The following is a 16,649-nucleotide window of genomic DNA, read 5'->3' as shown; positions in this document are numbered from 1 at the left end:
AGGCTCTGTATGTTAATACAAGAACCTTGGATCTGACCCTGTACCCCACCCGGAGCCTGCTGCACCCTGGACCAGCTGGGATTTCCGGAGCTGACCCACGGCTAACCCTGCATAGAGTGAGTTGCAGAAGTCTAGTCTTGAGGTGGCTGTCGCATGGATCATGGTGGAGAGATCGGGTTGGGAAAGCTAGGGTACCGTCTGCTTCTCCTGGTACAGCTGGAAAAATGTTGTACGAGCCATGTGTGCTACTTGGGCCTCGATGGATAAGAAGGTATCTGTCGAGATCTGGCTGATGGCCAAGTAGGAGAGGCCTGAGACCCCCGTGCGAGCTTGGAACAGTCCAGAGTTCAAGCATGGTGGAGCGAGCAAGCACAGTCCTAAACGGAGGGCTGGAGCAGTAGTCAAGGCATGCTCCCTGTGCAGCAAAGCCCAGAACAGAGGTCCAGGGCCAGGCTGGAGTCAAATGGACGAGCAGAGCGAGCAACGGGTGTCGGATGCAGGTCCAGGGCAGAGCAGCAGCCAGACGAGGAGGCGTGTTTCCCTCTACTGTTTGCAACCTCTCAGCCTTCTCAGCCAGGGGGAGTGGAGGGCATCCTCTTGCCGTTGTTTGGAACCAATTCTGTCAGCCACTTGCAACCGACAGACCAATGACCTGGCCACCTTTTGGCCCTCGGCCAGGTCTGGGATGGTGGACGGGGTGGGGGTGGGGCTTGATGTGGATGCTGGCAGCGTGCTTTGAGAGAGGGCAGGATTGCCAGAGAGCTCGTAAGGCAGTCCTGGCTCGGAGCTGTCATGGCCAGGGGATGATGCTTCCTAGTCAAGTTGGTGCGCTGGCAGAGCTGGTTGGCCTCCTTTTGGCAAATCTAAATGACCAGACGCTTCCCTACTGACATCTCCCACCTCCTCCACGTCCAGGCTGCTGCCGCCGCCATCCGCCTCCACCTCACTTTCAAAGCCAGGGAATGTTTCCCCGCTATCAGTGGAGAAGTCAAGGGCAGGGTGTGGGAGGTGGGCATTCCTTGCAAAACCATAAAACATGTCGCTGCTGTCCCACGAGGGGTCAGGGGCGGAGTGCAAGAGGCTGGCCTTGCTCTGGAAGCCACGGAATGTTCCCTCAGTATCAGGCAAAGCGTCAGAGGGGGGGCACAGGGTGCTGGCCACAACAGAATCCAACAGCACACTCAGGTTCTTCAATGGTTGACACAACTTCCAGCTGGACAGTGTCTGTGGTCAGTAGCCCGCACTCCCCACCCGAGCCATGCCAGTCCAGCCACATGACCTCCACTTTTTTAATCGGCTCTCTTTCATTCATCTCACCACGGCTTCCAAACCGCTGGCTAAAACCTCTGGGGCACCTTCTAGGTGACCCTCTATCAGCAGATGCACCTGGGTGTCATCAGCATACCGATGACATCCCAGTCCAAATCTGGAGTCGGCCAAGATAGTCAAATTTACTTCTTTGATTAGAGGAAAAAACCTTATCTAAATTCATTGATAATTGGAAATCCCTTGCAGACTCTTTTTTTTTGGCCATTTCCCAAGCACGGCTGCAGCTGGGGGGTGCTGTCGGCGTGTCAGAACGCCGCATACACCCTGTACCCCGGCCGTTCGCACGAACGGTCCCGGTAAAGGCAGGAAAGACGGTGCAGCGCTGTGCCGTTGCTCTAATGACGTACCTTCCCTGCGACCTTCCGGCATGTTGCCCAGGCCAGGGGACACACCCCCTGCCCTGTGCGACCGCTCTGGAGTCGCAGGGCATGGGGGGGCGTGTCCCCAGGCCTGGAAGCTGACAGCCGGAAGAGTCGCAGGGAAGGTGAGTTGATCGGAAAAGGGGGGGATGGCACCTTCGCACAGCGGCAGCTGGAAGCCGCTGTTTTCCAAAAACCTCGCTCCCTGTTTGGAAACAGCAGCTTCGCGCTGCTGGGGGGGAGCGAGGGCGGTGTGTCTGCGATGCAGCTGTGCCCCCCATGCAAACAGCTCCCTAGGGACGGCATTTTTGCCATCCCTAGGGCACTGTAAAAGGCCCGTGCGGAAAAGGCCAGAGTGTAGAACCGGAAAAATATGAACTGACGGTTTGTGGTTTGAGTAGAAAACATAAACAGATATTATGGAGAAAGGCATGCACTTTTTGTAGTAAGAGTAACTAAGAATGAATTTTATGGGATGTTGTGGGGTTTCCGGGCTGTATGGCCGTGTTCTGGTAGCATTTTCTCCTGCGTTTTGCCTGCATCAGTGGCTGGCAGATCCTGCATCTGGCAGATCCTGTGAAGATGCCAGCCACAGATGCAGGCGAAACGTCAGGAGAAAATGCTACCAGAACACGGCCATGCAGCCCGGAAACCCCACAACACTCCCGTGATTCCGGCCGTGAAAGCCTTCGACAATTTATTTTATATTTGTAATTAGACAGCAAGAAATACATTTATAGGTTCATTTGCATTTGGTGCAGTTGAAAGTGGGGGCCCTTTTAAAGTCTTATTTGTTTTTAATGTATTTTTCTTTCTTTTTGATCGTTTGATTTTGATCTTGATTTTTTTTCTTTATCTATAAATAAGTCTTTAAAGCTTTTATTAAAAATCAAGATATTAGAACTGCAGAGCTGGGACAAAAGAGAGCATTTCCTGAACAGACATGCAACCTGGAATGACAGCCTCTGGATCCCCTGAGTAACCACCTGCTAGGTTTACTAATGTTAGGTTTGCTAGGTTTACTAATGTTCACTTCATGGCTAAGATGGCCAAAACATGGAAATCCTTGCTCATGTTCTCAGAGTCCCTGACTGCCCTCTTGTGTCTGTAGTCAAGAACAGATGTGCAAGCTGTGAAACCAACTACTCACATCAAACCAACTTAAATCACCCCAAAATGCCTAGGTTAATTTGTTTAAAAATCTGTGTAGTATTTAGATGCTTCCTAAGCAAAAGTGTCGGCCGGCTGGTTGCTATAACTATAAATCAGATGGATGGGTGGCTGAATAAAACCATTATTTAAAATTCCAGGTAGCATTTAGATACTTCCTAACTAAAAATGCTGGCTAATTGGTCGCTATAAGTATCAGACATGTGATTTATGACTCACTAAAGCCTTTATGCAACTTCATAATTTGCTTAAATAATTGAATTAGCTCTGTTTACTGTTTTTAGAGTGGAAAAAATTAGTTATTTTTACGGCAATTTAATACTCATGGCCCTAGATAGGATCTGTCTTTCAACATGTGACCACAGTGTGTTTTTACCCTTTTTCCTTTTGCCTTGCCGTACCTTGCCCTGCAGAGAAATAAATAATTTCAACTCAAAGTAAAGGTGGTAGTTACTGAGCAGATCAGTGAAAAGGTAACTCTGATAAAACAGTGTATAGTGCATATGCACATATGAATACAAGAAAAGCCCTTGCAGTCTGGTCTCAACCAGAAACTTGGGCACTTCATTCTTACCCCCTCCCCCCATTCCAGATAATTAAATTAAATAACACCAACCTCCTTAGAGACCCCTCTGTTTATTTCCTCCATTACAAAAACTGCCTATTTATTCCTGCTCTTCACTTCCTGTCCTTTATTCAGTTTCTAAACTACAGGAAAACTCGTCTCATTATTCCATGACTGCTAGGTTTACGCAGGAGCCTTTGCTGGGGGGCTTTGTTACATGTTTTTTAGAAGTCCAAGTATACTGCGTGTTCTGGATCACCCTTTCCCACATGTTTATCAACCTTCTCAAAGAACTCCAGCATGTCAGGGAATCAGGATTTCACTTTGGAGAAACCACATCAGTCTTCCTTCAACCAAAGTTTTTTGGCTGTATGTACAGCGATTCTCACTTTACTAATATTTTCTGCGATTTTATCCAAAATAGATGTTAGCTGTCTCCTTGGGATCTGACAGTTGCCAGATGTCTAGTTTTCACCTGGACATTCCAGTATTTCTGGGTCTGTCCAGGAAAGCAAGTGAGAAAATACCTGACATAAATGCCCAGTATTTTCTAATTGAGCATTCAGGAACACACAATCAAAGCACCCTTGACAGATGGCCATCCAGCCTCTGTTTAAAATCCTCCACAGAAGGAGACTTCATGTCAAAGGGGATTGTATTAGGTGATTGAGATGCATTCATAACTGCTTAACGCTACAAATCAAATGCTGCTAAAAGATATATGTAACCAGCCTGCTATTTGTTATCACTGCCATCTGGGGCATTCTTTCCTTGATCTTTACTTTATGGCGTCACACGCTTTGTAGATAACTAGGCTTTCCCATGACACCCTGATCCCATAAGAAACGGAGTCGTATCCGTTACCGCATGGGAGCAGGAAGCCAGGTGGCTTTCTCCTGCTATCTGCCACTGACCTTGGGGTGCCTCAGCTCCAGGGACTGTATTTCACAATTTCCTGGGAATCTGGGAGGGGGGACTTGCCAAAGTAGAGGGGGTGGCAAAAGGCAGATTAATCAGAACTGGCTTTGCCAACTTTTGAAGCTCTGACGGTTCTCAATAAGTGCTACTGATCAACTATACAGAGTCCATTTATTGGCTTAATGTTCGAGACCTAACTGTAAGGCAGTTCTCCTGGACCCCCGTGCCTACGTCCATTCCTATTACTATGTATGGGGCTACAGGTGGGGAAACTACTGACAATAGTTCAGACAGCAGCAGTGGGGCCCAAGCTGTGGGCAAGTACCCTGCCGAGGATGTCCATGAGAGCCTTGAAGAGGCCATGACAGTACCCTAGGTGATACCGGGGCGACTCGGGTGGAAGAGATCCCATCAAGATGGTTCTGCTGGGAGCGGATCAGCCGTACCCCTTCCCACCGGGCCTCCTGGCTTGGGGCTATTCCAAATCTCTGAGTGCAGCCAATTTGTATCCCGGTTCTGGAGACAATTACTGAAATTACTGGGGGTGGAGCAGGAGTTATTGTCGGCCTATCATGCAGCAACAGATGGCCAGACCGAGAGTAGATGCAGTGTTAGATCAATACCTAAGGTGTTATGTGAACTATCATCAAGATAATTGGATTGACGTATTGCCTTTCACAGAATTTGCTTATAACAATGCGCTCCACCACAGCACGGGCAAAGGCCCCTTTCAAGTGGTGTGGTCAGGAGGGGCAGCCTTTCCCGCTGTTAGGAAAGCAGGTGGAGGGGCTGGGGGACTTGCAAGCGTGGATATTGAGTCCGCAGGACTAATGGAAAGTGATCCAGAGATCAATGCAAAAATCAAAAGAGGACTATAAACAACAAGCAGATAACAAACAGCGCACAAAATCTTACGAAAAGGGGAGCTTTGTATACCTTTCCACCAGGAACCTATTGGGGTTGCAGGGGAGTTGAAAACTGGGGCATAAATTCATTGGGCCCTTTAAAGTGTTAAGGATGATTAATCCTGTAGCGATTGAACTAAAATGACCCCAAACCTTGTGTGGTATACACCCTGTGTTCCATTACTGCACCCCTGGCAAATCGTTGGCATCCAAAATTAGCTGTGCCCCCTCCCAAGTGGATTGGAGAAGATAAGCATCACGAAGTGGCTTCTATCATGGATTCATTATTTATTATTTATTTGATTTAATATACCGCCCTATCCCCTAATTATCTATAATCATGGGATTATAGGAGCCGACACCAGTACCTGGTGTCCTGGCTCCCTTTTCCACCTGGTTACAACGAGTGGGTTGGTGCCAGTAAAATGAGGGCCCCCTGACAAATCCTACCCTCGTCGGCCGGGTGTAGGGTGGAACTTAAGGGGGGCGGAATGTCAGGGGGGATTGTATCTAGGTGATTGAGATGCATTCATACCTCATTGTAACCTCTTAGTGCTATAAATCAAATGCTGCTAAAATATATATATGTAACCAGCCTGCTATATGTTGCCACTGCATTCTGGGGCATTCTTTCCTTGATCTTTATGGCTTCACATGCTTTGTAGAAAACTAGGCTTTCCCCGACCCCATGAGAAACGGAGCTGCATCCGTTATTGTGTGGGGCAGGAAGCCAGGTGGCTTTCTATTTGGGGTGCCTCAGCTGCAGGGACACTGGTGTTCACAGTTTCTTGGGAATCTGGGAGGGGAGACTTGCCAGGGACAAAGGGGGTGGGAAGAGGCAGGTTCGTCAGAACTGGGCTTTGCCAACCTTTGGTGCTCTGACGGCTCTCAATAAATGCTACTGATCAACTATATCTGTTTATTGGCTTGTTCGAGACCTAACACTTCACCATCCTTCGAGGCAGCGTATTCCACTGTCAGACAGCCCTTACTGTCAGGAAGTTCTTCCTAATGTTTAGGTGGAATCTCTTTTATTGTACCTTGAATCAATTACTCCTTGTCCTAGTCTCTGGAAAAGCAAGAAAACAAAAATTGTTGTTAAGTATACCCAGTATTTTTGTTGAAACCACCCCGGCTCTTACCTCCCCCTGCCTGCTTTGGAGTTTCCTTGCTTGCAAGGCGAAAGCTCTGTCCGCCAGAGCAGCCAAGAGCTGAGGCTGCTGTGGGGATCTTAGAAGATGCCTCAATTCATGTGATTTTATTGGTATCTATTTTTATTTTTGAAATTTACCACCCTAGACTTATACACGAGTCAATAAGTTTTCCCAGTTTTTGGTGGTAAAATAAGGTGCCTCGACTTATATGCGGGTTGACCTGTACACGAGTATATGCAGTAATTATCTTGTAGACAGATTTTTGTCCAAGCTCTGTTGCACGCTTACTTTGGGCTGCCCTTAAGCTAGAGACCTGCAAGGCAACCCCAAGATACTGAAACCTGGCCACCTGCTATATCTTGTGGCCATTTATGCTCCATGCCCAATATTTAGGTAGTCGTCAAATGCCATAATTTTTTTTTGGGGGGGGGGGGGGGGTGATAATTGGTCCTTGGTGCAGTGTTGGGCAAGCCTCTTCAGAACTCTTCTGAGCCTACTGGGGTTCATCTGCATATAGCAGTGGTGGCGAACCTATGGCACGGGTGCCAGAGGTGGCACTCAGAGCCCTCTCTGTGATCACGCGCAAACAGAGCCCCCCCCCCCCCCATCTAGGCTGGCCTGGGCTGCTGGGCTCAATTATTAGCATTAAACCTAAGACCTAGTTTTGGGAAAGCAGTGTAGGTAACCCTGTTAAGCACTGTTAAACACCACTGATTTTCATGCGAAGAATTAAAGTGTGATCCTTTACCTGGCAGTAAGCTCGGTTGCTGGCAATGGGGCTTGCTTCTGAGTAAACCCTCTTAGGGTCGTTATTCACCCATTGGCAGAGTTGCATGGTTGCTTCAAAGCAAACCCATTGATTACCACCAAGCTTACTCCCAAGTAATACACGCCTTGGAGCCAACCATTTTTTCTAAACTAAAACCTCAGTATTCAGGTTAAATTGCCGGGTTGGCACTTTGTGATAAATAAGTGGGTTTGGGGTTGCAATTTGAGCACTCGGTCTCAAAAAGGTTCACCATCACTGGCATATAGCAACATAGAAATCCAACGATGCACTAATTTCAGAAGATGAACATTTCGTTAGTATTATTGATATAGAAAATAAACAGCTAGGGGGCTAATAATCAACCTTGTTTGACTCCCTTAAAGGTGTTCATTGAACTTGAGAGATGCCCTTGCCTGCAACATCTGACCCTAGAGGTGGTTTTATCTCATGGAGACAAATTAAGTAAAGAAGTCTGTAGTCTATTGATGTTGCTTCTAGCTTTTCCCAAAATTTGATTCTCAAGATGGAATCAAAGGCTGCCTTCAAATCTGTGAAAGTAGCATATAATGAAACTGGGCTTCTAGAGGAGTATTTTTCAATAAGATGTTGCAGAATCAGACAGCGGTCCATGGTTGATCTCCCTTCCTTGAAGCCATCTTGTTCATCTCCAATTAGATCCTCCTGCATGAGCCAGCTTGTGAACTTACCTAGGAAGCGTCTGTCATTCAACTTGCAACTTGATGAATTATCCCTCCTTCCCCTTTTAAAGAATAGAACAGCAGTCTCCATGCCCCTGTCCTTGGGAATAATAGGACTGGTCACATCAATCGTAAGTGAAGAATGATGCCAGGATTGGAGCCCAGCACTTTAAGCTATTTTACAGAAATTCAGGTGGGCTGCCATGTGCACAGGGGCTTTCCCTCTGCTCAGTTGGCCAGTAAGAGATTCTGCCTCTTCTGTGGAGACTGGCGATTTGGTGGAAGTTTTCCTAATCTGTGGAATATATTCTACCACCATTTCAATTATTCCAAGCATACTGAAGAGATTTGACCTTCTTTATTCTCCCTTTCATCTTTCTTATGACTCATACCTTAAGTTTGGAAAAGTTTCCCTTTGCGACATCAAGTGTACCTGAGCTGGACTTTTAGGACAACCTTCTGTTTGCATAAATGTGAGACGGAATCACTTTGTTCCTGGCTCCTTCTCTCAGACTTTCCTCTCACATCATGTGCCCCATTTAGGATCAAAGCCTTGGGTCACCTCCCCTCTCATCAGTTCTGTTCCAAGGTTCAACCCTTTAAGCCTCTTGGTCATGACTGAAATATGCAGGTGCCCAGACAATGAGAGGAAGTTGCCCATTATTTCACAATTTTCTGCTTCTTTACCTCTTTTTCCATTTCAGGTTACCTTCAGAGTTTTGATTAGGCAGGCAATAGTATGCCCCCACTTTTAAGCTACTTCAGACATTCTGTCTGTACCATAGCAATTCTGAGGGGAAATTTATTCATTTTCCTACCTTATTCGACTGTATGCCCTCTTTGACATACAGAACAACCCCTGTCTTCTCTACAAAATTAATAAAGGCCATCTTCTGATTTTCCCAGTTTTACCTTTCTAAAACTGTCACTTTAGATGGATTATCATTTACTACCAACATCCCCCATCTTATTTAGCTATTTATTTGTAAAGATGTCATGCTGTTTTTCCACAACTTGCTCACAACTAAAATAGTAAAAACTCAACCAGCTAATAAAACAAAACAAGTCTACAAAAAAATCCCAGTAAACATGCAGTCTGACATAGTAGGCTTCTGAATTGTCCAAAATTTCAGTGTTCTCAAATAAAATGTTATGTCCAGTTTTGTTTAACACGTGTTCTGCAACTGCAGATTTTTCAGGATGGTTAAGCAGACTGCACAGGGAGGCCATTGAAATTCACAAACACCAGGACAACTTCAAAAAGAAAGAAGAGACTTTGAAGATTAGCAGGGCCTGGCTCCCAGTACTTAAAAAATGGACTGATAACCCAACCTGCAATGCAATGCACTCTACCATACCTTTGCATAGCAAGTCCCACCCAAACAGTTAATGATTAGTTCCCCACCCTGGGACGTGGACAATATACCACAATAAACTTTCCCTTCTCACTTAGACAGTGAGAAACAGACTTTTTCTCTGTGATACACCTCTGAAGATGCCTGCCACAGATGCAGGCGAAACATTAGGAACAAAATCCACCAGACCACGGCCACACAGCCCGGAAAACCCACCAGAACTAGTTGAATCCGGCCGTGAAAGCCTTTGACAATATATTATACAGAGACTATCTATAATCCACTGTAGACTGTTCCTCTCAGATAAATATAGGATACGTTGGTATCTGGAACAGATATAAATTCATTGAGACAAAATGTTGCCTCAGTGCACATATGTGTATATGTAAATGTAAGGAAGAAAGAGTCCAATATTATATTATAATATTATATTATAAAGATGTTCTGGTAGGACTATCAAATGAAAAACTGGTAATAAAATTTAAAAAATTGTCTCCACCTTGAACTTGAACCACATAGTCAAATATAATGAATGTAACGAATCTGAACCAAATTTCTGTGGACCATGATTTATATGAAATTGTATCATTCAAACTTTGTCAGCCATTTTTATTCTTAGAGAGCCAAAATGTCACAGTTCAGTTCAAGAAGCAATGATGCAGCCACATTATTCACTGTGGTGTTAAAAGCTCTGTTTCCCCTCGTTCCAGAAATGTAAGTAGTCCAAAATATTTTCTAGACAACTCCGACTTTACAAAGAGCACAACATTTCATGAGAAGGCCAAAGTTCAGTCTTAAGAAGTGATCCCTCCTCCTCCTCCTCCTCCTCCTCCTCCTCCTCCTCCCCTGACTGCAATCTCTCAGTGGGATTTCAAAGAGATTTCACCCTCTGCAAGGCTCTGTCGAGTCTAGGGTTTATGTTGCCCCAGGAGTGTTTGCCAGAGAAGAGACTGTATCATCTTAGAGATTGAGCCCTTGCCTGAAACTTCTCTTCTTTCTCTTTCCTAGATTGCTCGAGAGCTGCATCAGTTTACATTTGACCTCTTAGTGAAGTCCCACATGGTCAGCGTGGACTACCCAGAAATGATGGCTGAGATTATTTCTGTGCAAGTCCCCAAGATCCTCTCTGGAAAAGTGAAGCCCATCTACTTTCACAGCCAATAACGGAAAGGGGGCGAAGAGCCAGCCTCTGTTCCCCCCCCCCTCCCCCCCGCCACACGGATATTCTTTCAGTCATTGCCTGCCTGTTCTCTCTGCACTACCGCACTGCAGTGCCTTTGAATGTTGCCTCTACAAAGACATGCAGCAATGGAACACAACCTGCTGGGATCTCTGGACTTCTGGATTCAGTTTTTTCTCCTCCTAGGCCTATCCTGCACCTGGGTTTTGTGCCCCGGCTTTTGCTCCTATTTTGAATGGCGTCCCCCCTCCCCCCAGTTGTTGGGGAAGGAAGTTGAGGCACAGTGACAATATGGCATGATGCCAAGTGACATTTGTTTACATGCTTGCACTTGTGTATTTTCCACCATGATTTTTGTGGCCTTTTGTGCTTTGAAATACACACACAAACACGCACATCTCACTTTAGTCGTTGTTGCTGTGGTTGTTATTCTTTTTTTAAAAAAAACAAAGTGACAAGCAAGTTAAAATAGAAAAAAAGCATATTGGGAGAAGGTCAATTTTTCTTGCTGACCTTGTTTTTCTCGCTGGGGCCGTCCTCCTCTTCAAGATGCAGGAGGGTTTCTTTAGCGAATGTGAGATCAGAACACACATGACACCAAAAATCAGTCCAGAAGATTGTAACAATTTCAGAACAAACCAACAGACAATGAAAAGACCTCTTTTTGCAGCTGCGGGCATCACGCCAGCCCGGCACCTGTAAGCGTGTGCCTGTCCATCTGGGGCCATGTTGTATTTGCATGCCAGGAAAGCCCCAGGCCCCCTTGTTGTGCCAACTATGCATGGAGAGCCATGTACCTGCTGCTCAGACCAGCAACACCGACCCCTCAGCCTCCTGACAGACTCACCACCCTGTTCCTGCCTGCAGTGCTGAGTGCTGCCCCACCAGGGCCAGACAGGCCTCTCTGTTGGCTTCGGGATTTGTGCAGCACCATTTCGTTGGCGGGGGAAGTGCCTGATCTGCCCCAGGGCTCTTGGCTCATCAAGAAAACAATCAAACCAACCAACAAAACAGAAGAGCTTGAGAGTTGCCAGTGCCCGAAAGACTACGGGGGATTGTTTTTTCTTCTGTGGACCACGAGTTGAAACTAAAGATTGCCCAGTGACTGATCACATTCCATATCGATCACTTTCTCCTTCACATTGTGAAAGGAAGTGCTCTCTTGAGAAAACCAGCCTTTAGTTCTGAGTGCCATCTGCCTTTCTTATCCTTCTTACCTGTGCTGCCAGCCTACGTCTGAGGCCTTCACCCCCTGGTGCCTCCTGCTCAGCTAAGCTCACCTGGAGACACCTCCTTGCTTGACCTGTTCTTTCAGAAAGTAACAAGTGGAGTTCCCAGAATCAAAGCAAAAAGAGGACTCCGAGACTCCTGAGGAACTACATAGCATTTTGTCCTAACCCACTCCACTAGGGAGTGTTTTAAAAAAATGGCATAAGTTTCCTGGTGCATTGAGAGAAAGGGTCACTTGGGGCTCTTTCCCCTAACTGCAATTTTTGTTAGATATTAACTGAGACTGCCCTTCCCACAGGGCTGTTGCCTCCTTTGTCGTGAAGCAGAATTCTCACATTCTCATGACTCTGCATGAGAGTTTGTGTGGCCGTTGACCATGGAATGCCGCAGGCTGACGCAAAGAATTCTAGAGCAAGAAAACTTTATGGTCAGCAGGCCATCTTGGGATGTTCAAGATTCCTTCAAGGGCGGAAAAGTATAAAAAAATTTTTTTTTTAATCAGTGATTTGAGACACCCTGTTGAACAGCTCAGTTTAATGTGCTAAAACACATTGGTTCTCATAAGAACCACATTTATATACATATATGATGTTGTTTTTTTAAAAAAAGTCCCCAAAAAGAAAACACCTTTTTTGCCATCTCTGGGAAATATCAACACACAGCCAGTTGCCTGACCCAAGCACGGCCCTCCACTCGCCCGTTATCTTTAAGCAGCAAAGTTTGTGTCTTGCCATGTCTGGGGAAGGGGAGCTCCACCCACGGCAGTTTCAGCTGCCTCTTCTCTTCAGTGACAATCTGATTCGTTGGCTTCTTCCTTGCAAGCTCCCAGGGTAATCAGAAGTAACTACCCAGCGTTCTCAGTTAGTCGTTGTTGTTAAAATGACCATTGCCCCCACCCCACCCCAGCCATGGTCACATAATCTAATTTGCACAGGTTTTTTTGAGTATCCAACTAGCTGCCATCTGTGCTGTATTTTCCAATAGCCAATGGCTGACCACCTTAGCTGGGTAATTGCATTGTTCTGGAAAGTCTTGCTTGGGCTTCCTCATACACGGGGAGAGACATATGGAGATGACAGTACAGCCTTGTGGACCAGATGGGACATGTGCTGGCTGTTTGATGCCCACTTTCAAAGTCAGCAGCAGAGGTAACCAGCACATCACTTTTTGAAGCATTCACAGCTTGAACTGAACACAGGTTTTATATTACCTCTATTGCAGAAGAATTTGCTAGTTGGAAGCTGCCAGCATCCCTTGTTGGGATGGGGTGGGTGGGAGAGTCCAGCATGAGATACAAACATTAATGGTTCTGTTGTTGAAACCAAATGTGGAGAATAGCATACTTTCTGGCTCAATAAGCTGCAGTGTGTGAAGAGGAGAGAGAGGAATATAGAGAATGAGTAGAGCCTGCAAAAGGATGTACCCCCCCCTCCCTAAACATTCAATCTTTTTTTTAAGACAAAAAAGCAGCCTCCTCAATCTGAATATGCCCATTTATGCCAGAAAAGGTGGCACAATTGCCTCCAGCACCCTAAAGCAAGAGGTGGCATTGCTGGGCCATGAAGCAGGCAACTTCTGCATAGGAGGACATTGCTTCGGGCCTGCAGGAGAAGCCACAATAAGTGCGCCAGAGGAGGGGGCCGCAGGGGTTTTTGTTCTTCGTAGCTCTGATAGATTTATGCAGCTGCTCTTTCTGGACCCACCCCTTCCTCTCTACCATCAAGCTCTCGTGGCGCTGAAGAGGTCAGACAACCTGTGGATGGTTGGAGCACAGCTACATTTGGAAGAGTCTCTGAATGATCCATTTAAAACACATATATTGACAACAATGTAAATATGGGGTGGGGGGGGTTGAACGATTTACTTTCTTCAGTTTACTTACATGGTTGCTGCTGCGGCCATTTAAAAGAAAAAAATCTGGGGAAATGTCTTAGCCCTCTGTTCTGGTTTTCAATTATGCCTTGTGAAAGCAGAAGGGGCATCTACCCAGGCAAAGGCTTCTTAGGACAGAGGCCTGTTGATATTTTTGCCTTTTGGTTAGAAGCAAAGAAAGGTTGAGTGTTTGGCTCTGGCTGAGTGGGCCCTCCCCAATACACATACTCCTAACATCTGCACTTAAAGATGCCTTCTGTGAATCTGTATTTCTTTGGTGTCCTCTGTGTCTTTTGGAAGCCTGCGCCATCATCTAAGTGGGAGTCCTCAGACTCCACCTTGACTTCACAGACCTTTTCTGGGAAGGCCCCTCGTGAAGCTGTGCTTGGTTTTTTTGTCCCCTTGCAGTCTCTCTCCAGAATTGTGTTGCTGATGTTGTTGCCAAAGAATGATTGTTGTAAAAGCCAAGACTTTTTTCACAAATCACAAGGACTATAAGCAAAAAGAAAGAAGGCCATTCTTTGCATTGAAGCTTGTGGGGATGAAAGGATCATGGATCTACCATGTGTGTCCATTGGGGGGGGGGGGTTCTCTCTCTCTTGCCTGTAGATCTGATTGTGTGGCTGTGAACTCTGCCCCCACCCTCAGAGTGCCCAGAGCTGTGGATGACGTCTGCTGAGGAAGGGGCTGCACTTTGGTTTAAAGGGACATGATTTGCACTAAAGGGATGGCCAAGAGACCAGCCCATTTCTGCTCCCTTTCAATAGCATGAAGGTTCTCTGTGCATGTGATATGTGCAGGTTGTCAAAAATATTTTTGTGAACGGATGATGGCCACTTCAGTGTGTGTGTGTTTTGTGGGGCCATACCTTCATGGGATTCTTTGCTTGAACAGTAACCAGACTGCTGAATGCACAGACACACCCAGTTTTGCGACCTACATGTTGCTCCTTGAAATAGAGCCCCCAAGGATGCTTCGGATCAGAGAAGGGAGGGGTGGAGACACCCGGGGGATGTGATGAGCTGAAAAGAAGCATCTTCCGGGTGTTGTGGAGCCCTGATTTGCTCACAGTGCAATCCTACGTTGAGTTCCAGCCTTCTATGGACGCTGACTAGAAGGGGCTTAGATGGGTGTAACTCGAGATTGCGCTGGTTGCTTTCCAAGGCCTGGGCGGTGGGGGGCTGCTCAGCACACATCTTTTGCTCCCCAGTTGCAGGAAGCAGCAGAGGGTTCTTGCCTTCATGTCTGGTGGAACCCAGAAAGGGTGTCGGGGTCGGCACTTCTCTCACCCAGGAGAAGCTGGCAGGGATTTCTTGGTGCAGGTGGTGGACCGTTTTGGAGAGTTTTCAGAGCTGTTTTCTGTGTCCTGCTGAACTTTTTGTGCTCTAAGGGGAGATGGTGGCACCTTTTAAACAAAAAAAATGTTTTATTTGTTAGTTTGTTTGCATCGTTTAAAAAAATATCTTCACATGCATACATTTTTATTTGTGAGATGGGGATATCTGGGAGAGGGTGGGTGTGACATGTGCCCGCACGCGCGTGTGTGTAAGGGGGTGGGGGGTTGTCTGTTTAAGGAGCGAAGTAGAATGGTAAGTTTTCAGTTGTCTTCATGCAGCCAAATAAATTTGTGAAACTATGAAATCTCAAAATCAGCAAGGCAGCTGAAGTGTATCATATGTAGACAATTTCATAAGTTGGGGTGTGGGTTTTTGTTTTTTGCTTCTCTCAGCTTCGAGGGCTATTGTACAAATTCCAACCGTAGCAGCAGATCCCCTCTGCTCTGCTGCGGCCCCAGCCTGGTGAAGGGCAGCCGGCCTCCTGCTGTGCTCCTTAGAGACCGTTGTGGTTCTCCTGATTGTCCACACAGAAGTGTGGCTTTCAGACAGTTGCCTCTATCTTGTGGTGCCAAACAGTAGCCGCAAGTTCTCCTGCTGTCATGGATGGGGGAGCTTTGGGTGGGCCTCAGTAGAGCCAGCCTGGGACTTGGCAGAAGGACACCTGGATGGAGCTGTTGGGTGCAGTCACCTGGGAACAGCTGCTTCATTGAAAGGCTTCATTGAAAGGAGGAGACTTGGACAAGGATGTTCCCTGGTGCACTGCACCCTTGGAAATCAAAGCACTCCATCTCCAAAAGCTAGAGTCCCCCCCCCCCCAAAAAAAACCCTGTGTTGAGTTGCATTCACTTAGACTTGGCAAGAAACCAGGACATGTGGGTGGGGTACAGTGAGGCATCGCATCACACAGGAGAGTCTGAGACAAAACCTTGGTTCCTCACTGGCCATCGCTGGACCTGGGGTGGGGTGGGGGGGACATCACCTGCTGTACTTAAAGCTCCTTTTTTGTAATCTTGGATTCTCTGGATGCTCCAGTTATAATTATAATAATAAAACTTTGTTGGAATAGACTTGTGTGGATTTTATTTTCCTTCTTTCTCATTCTGCCGTCCAGTCGATTGTCTCAGGCAGGGATTTTCTCGTGGGGAAGGGATCTCTGTGGACTGGAGATCAGTTATAATCCCAGGAGATCCCCAGGGCCCAGCTGGACGTCGGCAACTCCTATTCTGGTCAGAGACGCAACTGTAGATTTTCTACAACTGTTTGTGTGTTTTTGTCTTTGCTTAGGAAGTTATCAGGGACTTTGGCTGTAGTAAATAACTTCTTTTTTATGGAGTATTTTTGAACATTCCTTGGCTCTGGCTTCATTGAAGACTGACCTCTGCTCTCCCTGTCATAAAGGATATTGTGTTTATCAGACATATTCTGGAGGCACCTTTTAAAAAGGAGCTGGTGTATATTCAGTGAGACAAAAAAGATAATGTTGCAGTGCAGCTGCTAGATCATGGCCACCATTTTTGCCTCATGAACTTCATGGAGATTTGGGGATGAAGTCTGGGAAGGGCAGGGTTTGGGGAGGGGAGGGCAGAGATCTCGGCTGGGTGCAGTGCCATTAAGCCCACCCTCCACTGAGCCATTTGTCTCCCAGGCAACTGGTCTCTGTCATCTGGGGACCAGCTGTGATCCTGAAAAGTCTCTGGGGTCCATCTGGAGGCTGACAACCCTACATTACCCTAGGTAGGCAGCTGCCATTTTCGTTGGGGGAATCAGTTGGAGACAGAGAGTGAGTGGGTGCAACTGGAATCCGTAAG

The 16,649-nt window shown here is 46.6% G+C and overlaps 1 protein-coding gene across 1 annotated transcript in view; it reads left to right on the top strand.

The window, feature by feature from the left end:
• The window catches only part of AR (androgen receptor), a 234,500-nt gene extending 218,592 nt beyond the window's left edge, over nucleotides 1–15,908 (top strand). Inside the window, exon 8 of the mRNA XM_048482896.1 lies at nucleotides 10,231–15,908. Coding sequence (XP_048338853.1) covers nucleotides 10,231–10,386 — 156 coding nt within the window. The 3' untranslated portion in view covers nucleotides 10,387–15,908. The remainder of the gene's footprint in view (nucleotides 1–10,230) is intronic.
• Nucleotides 15,909–16,649: the final 741 nt, after the last annotated feature.

The sequence above is a fragment of the Sphaerodactylus townsendi genome, unplaced genomic scaffold, assembly GCF_021028975.2.
Source record: "Sphaerodactylus townsendi isolate TG3544 unplaced genomic scaffold, MPM_Stown_v2.3 scaffold_26, whole genome shotgun sequence".
NCBI classification, from domain to species: domain Eukaryota; kingdom Metazoa; phylum Chordata; class Lepidosauria; order Squamata; family Sphaerodactylidae; genus Sphaerodactylus; species Sphaerodactylus townsendi.
The sequence above is the reverse complement of the archived record's forward strand: the minus strand, read 5'-3'. Positions and strand labels throughout refer to the sequence as shown.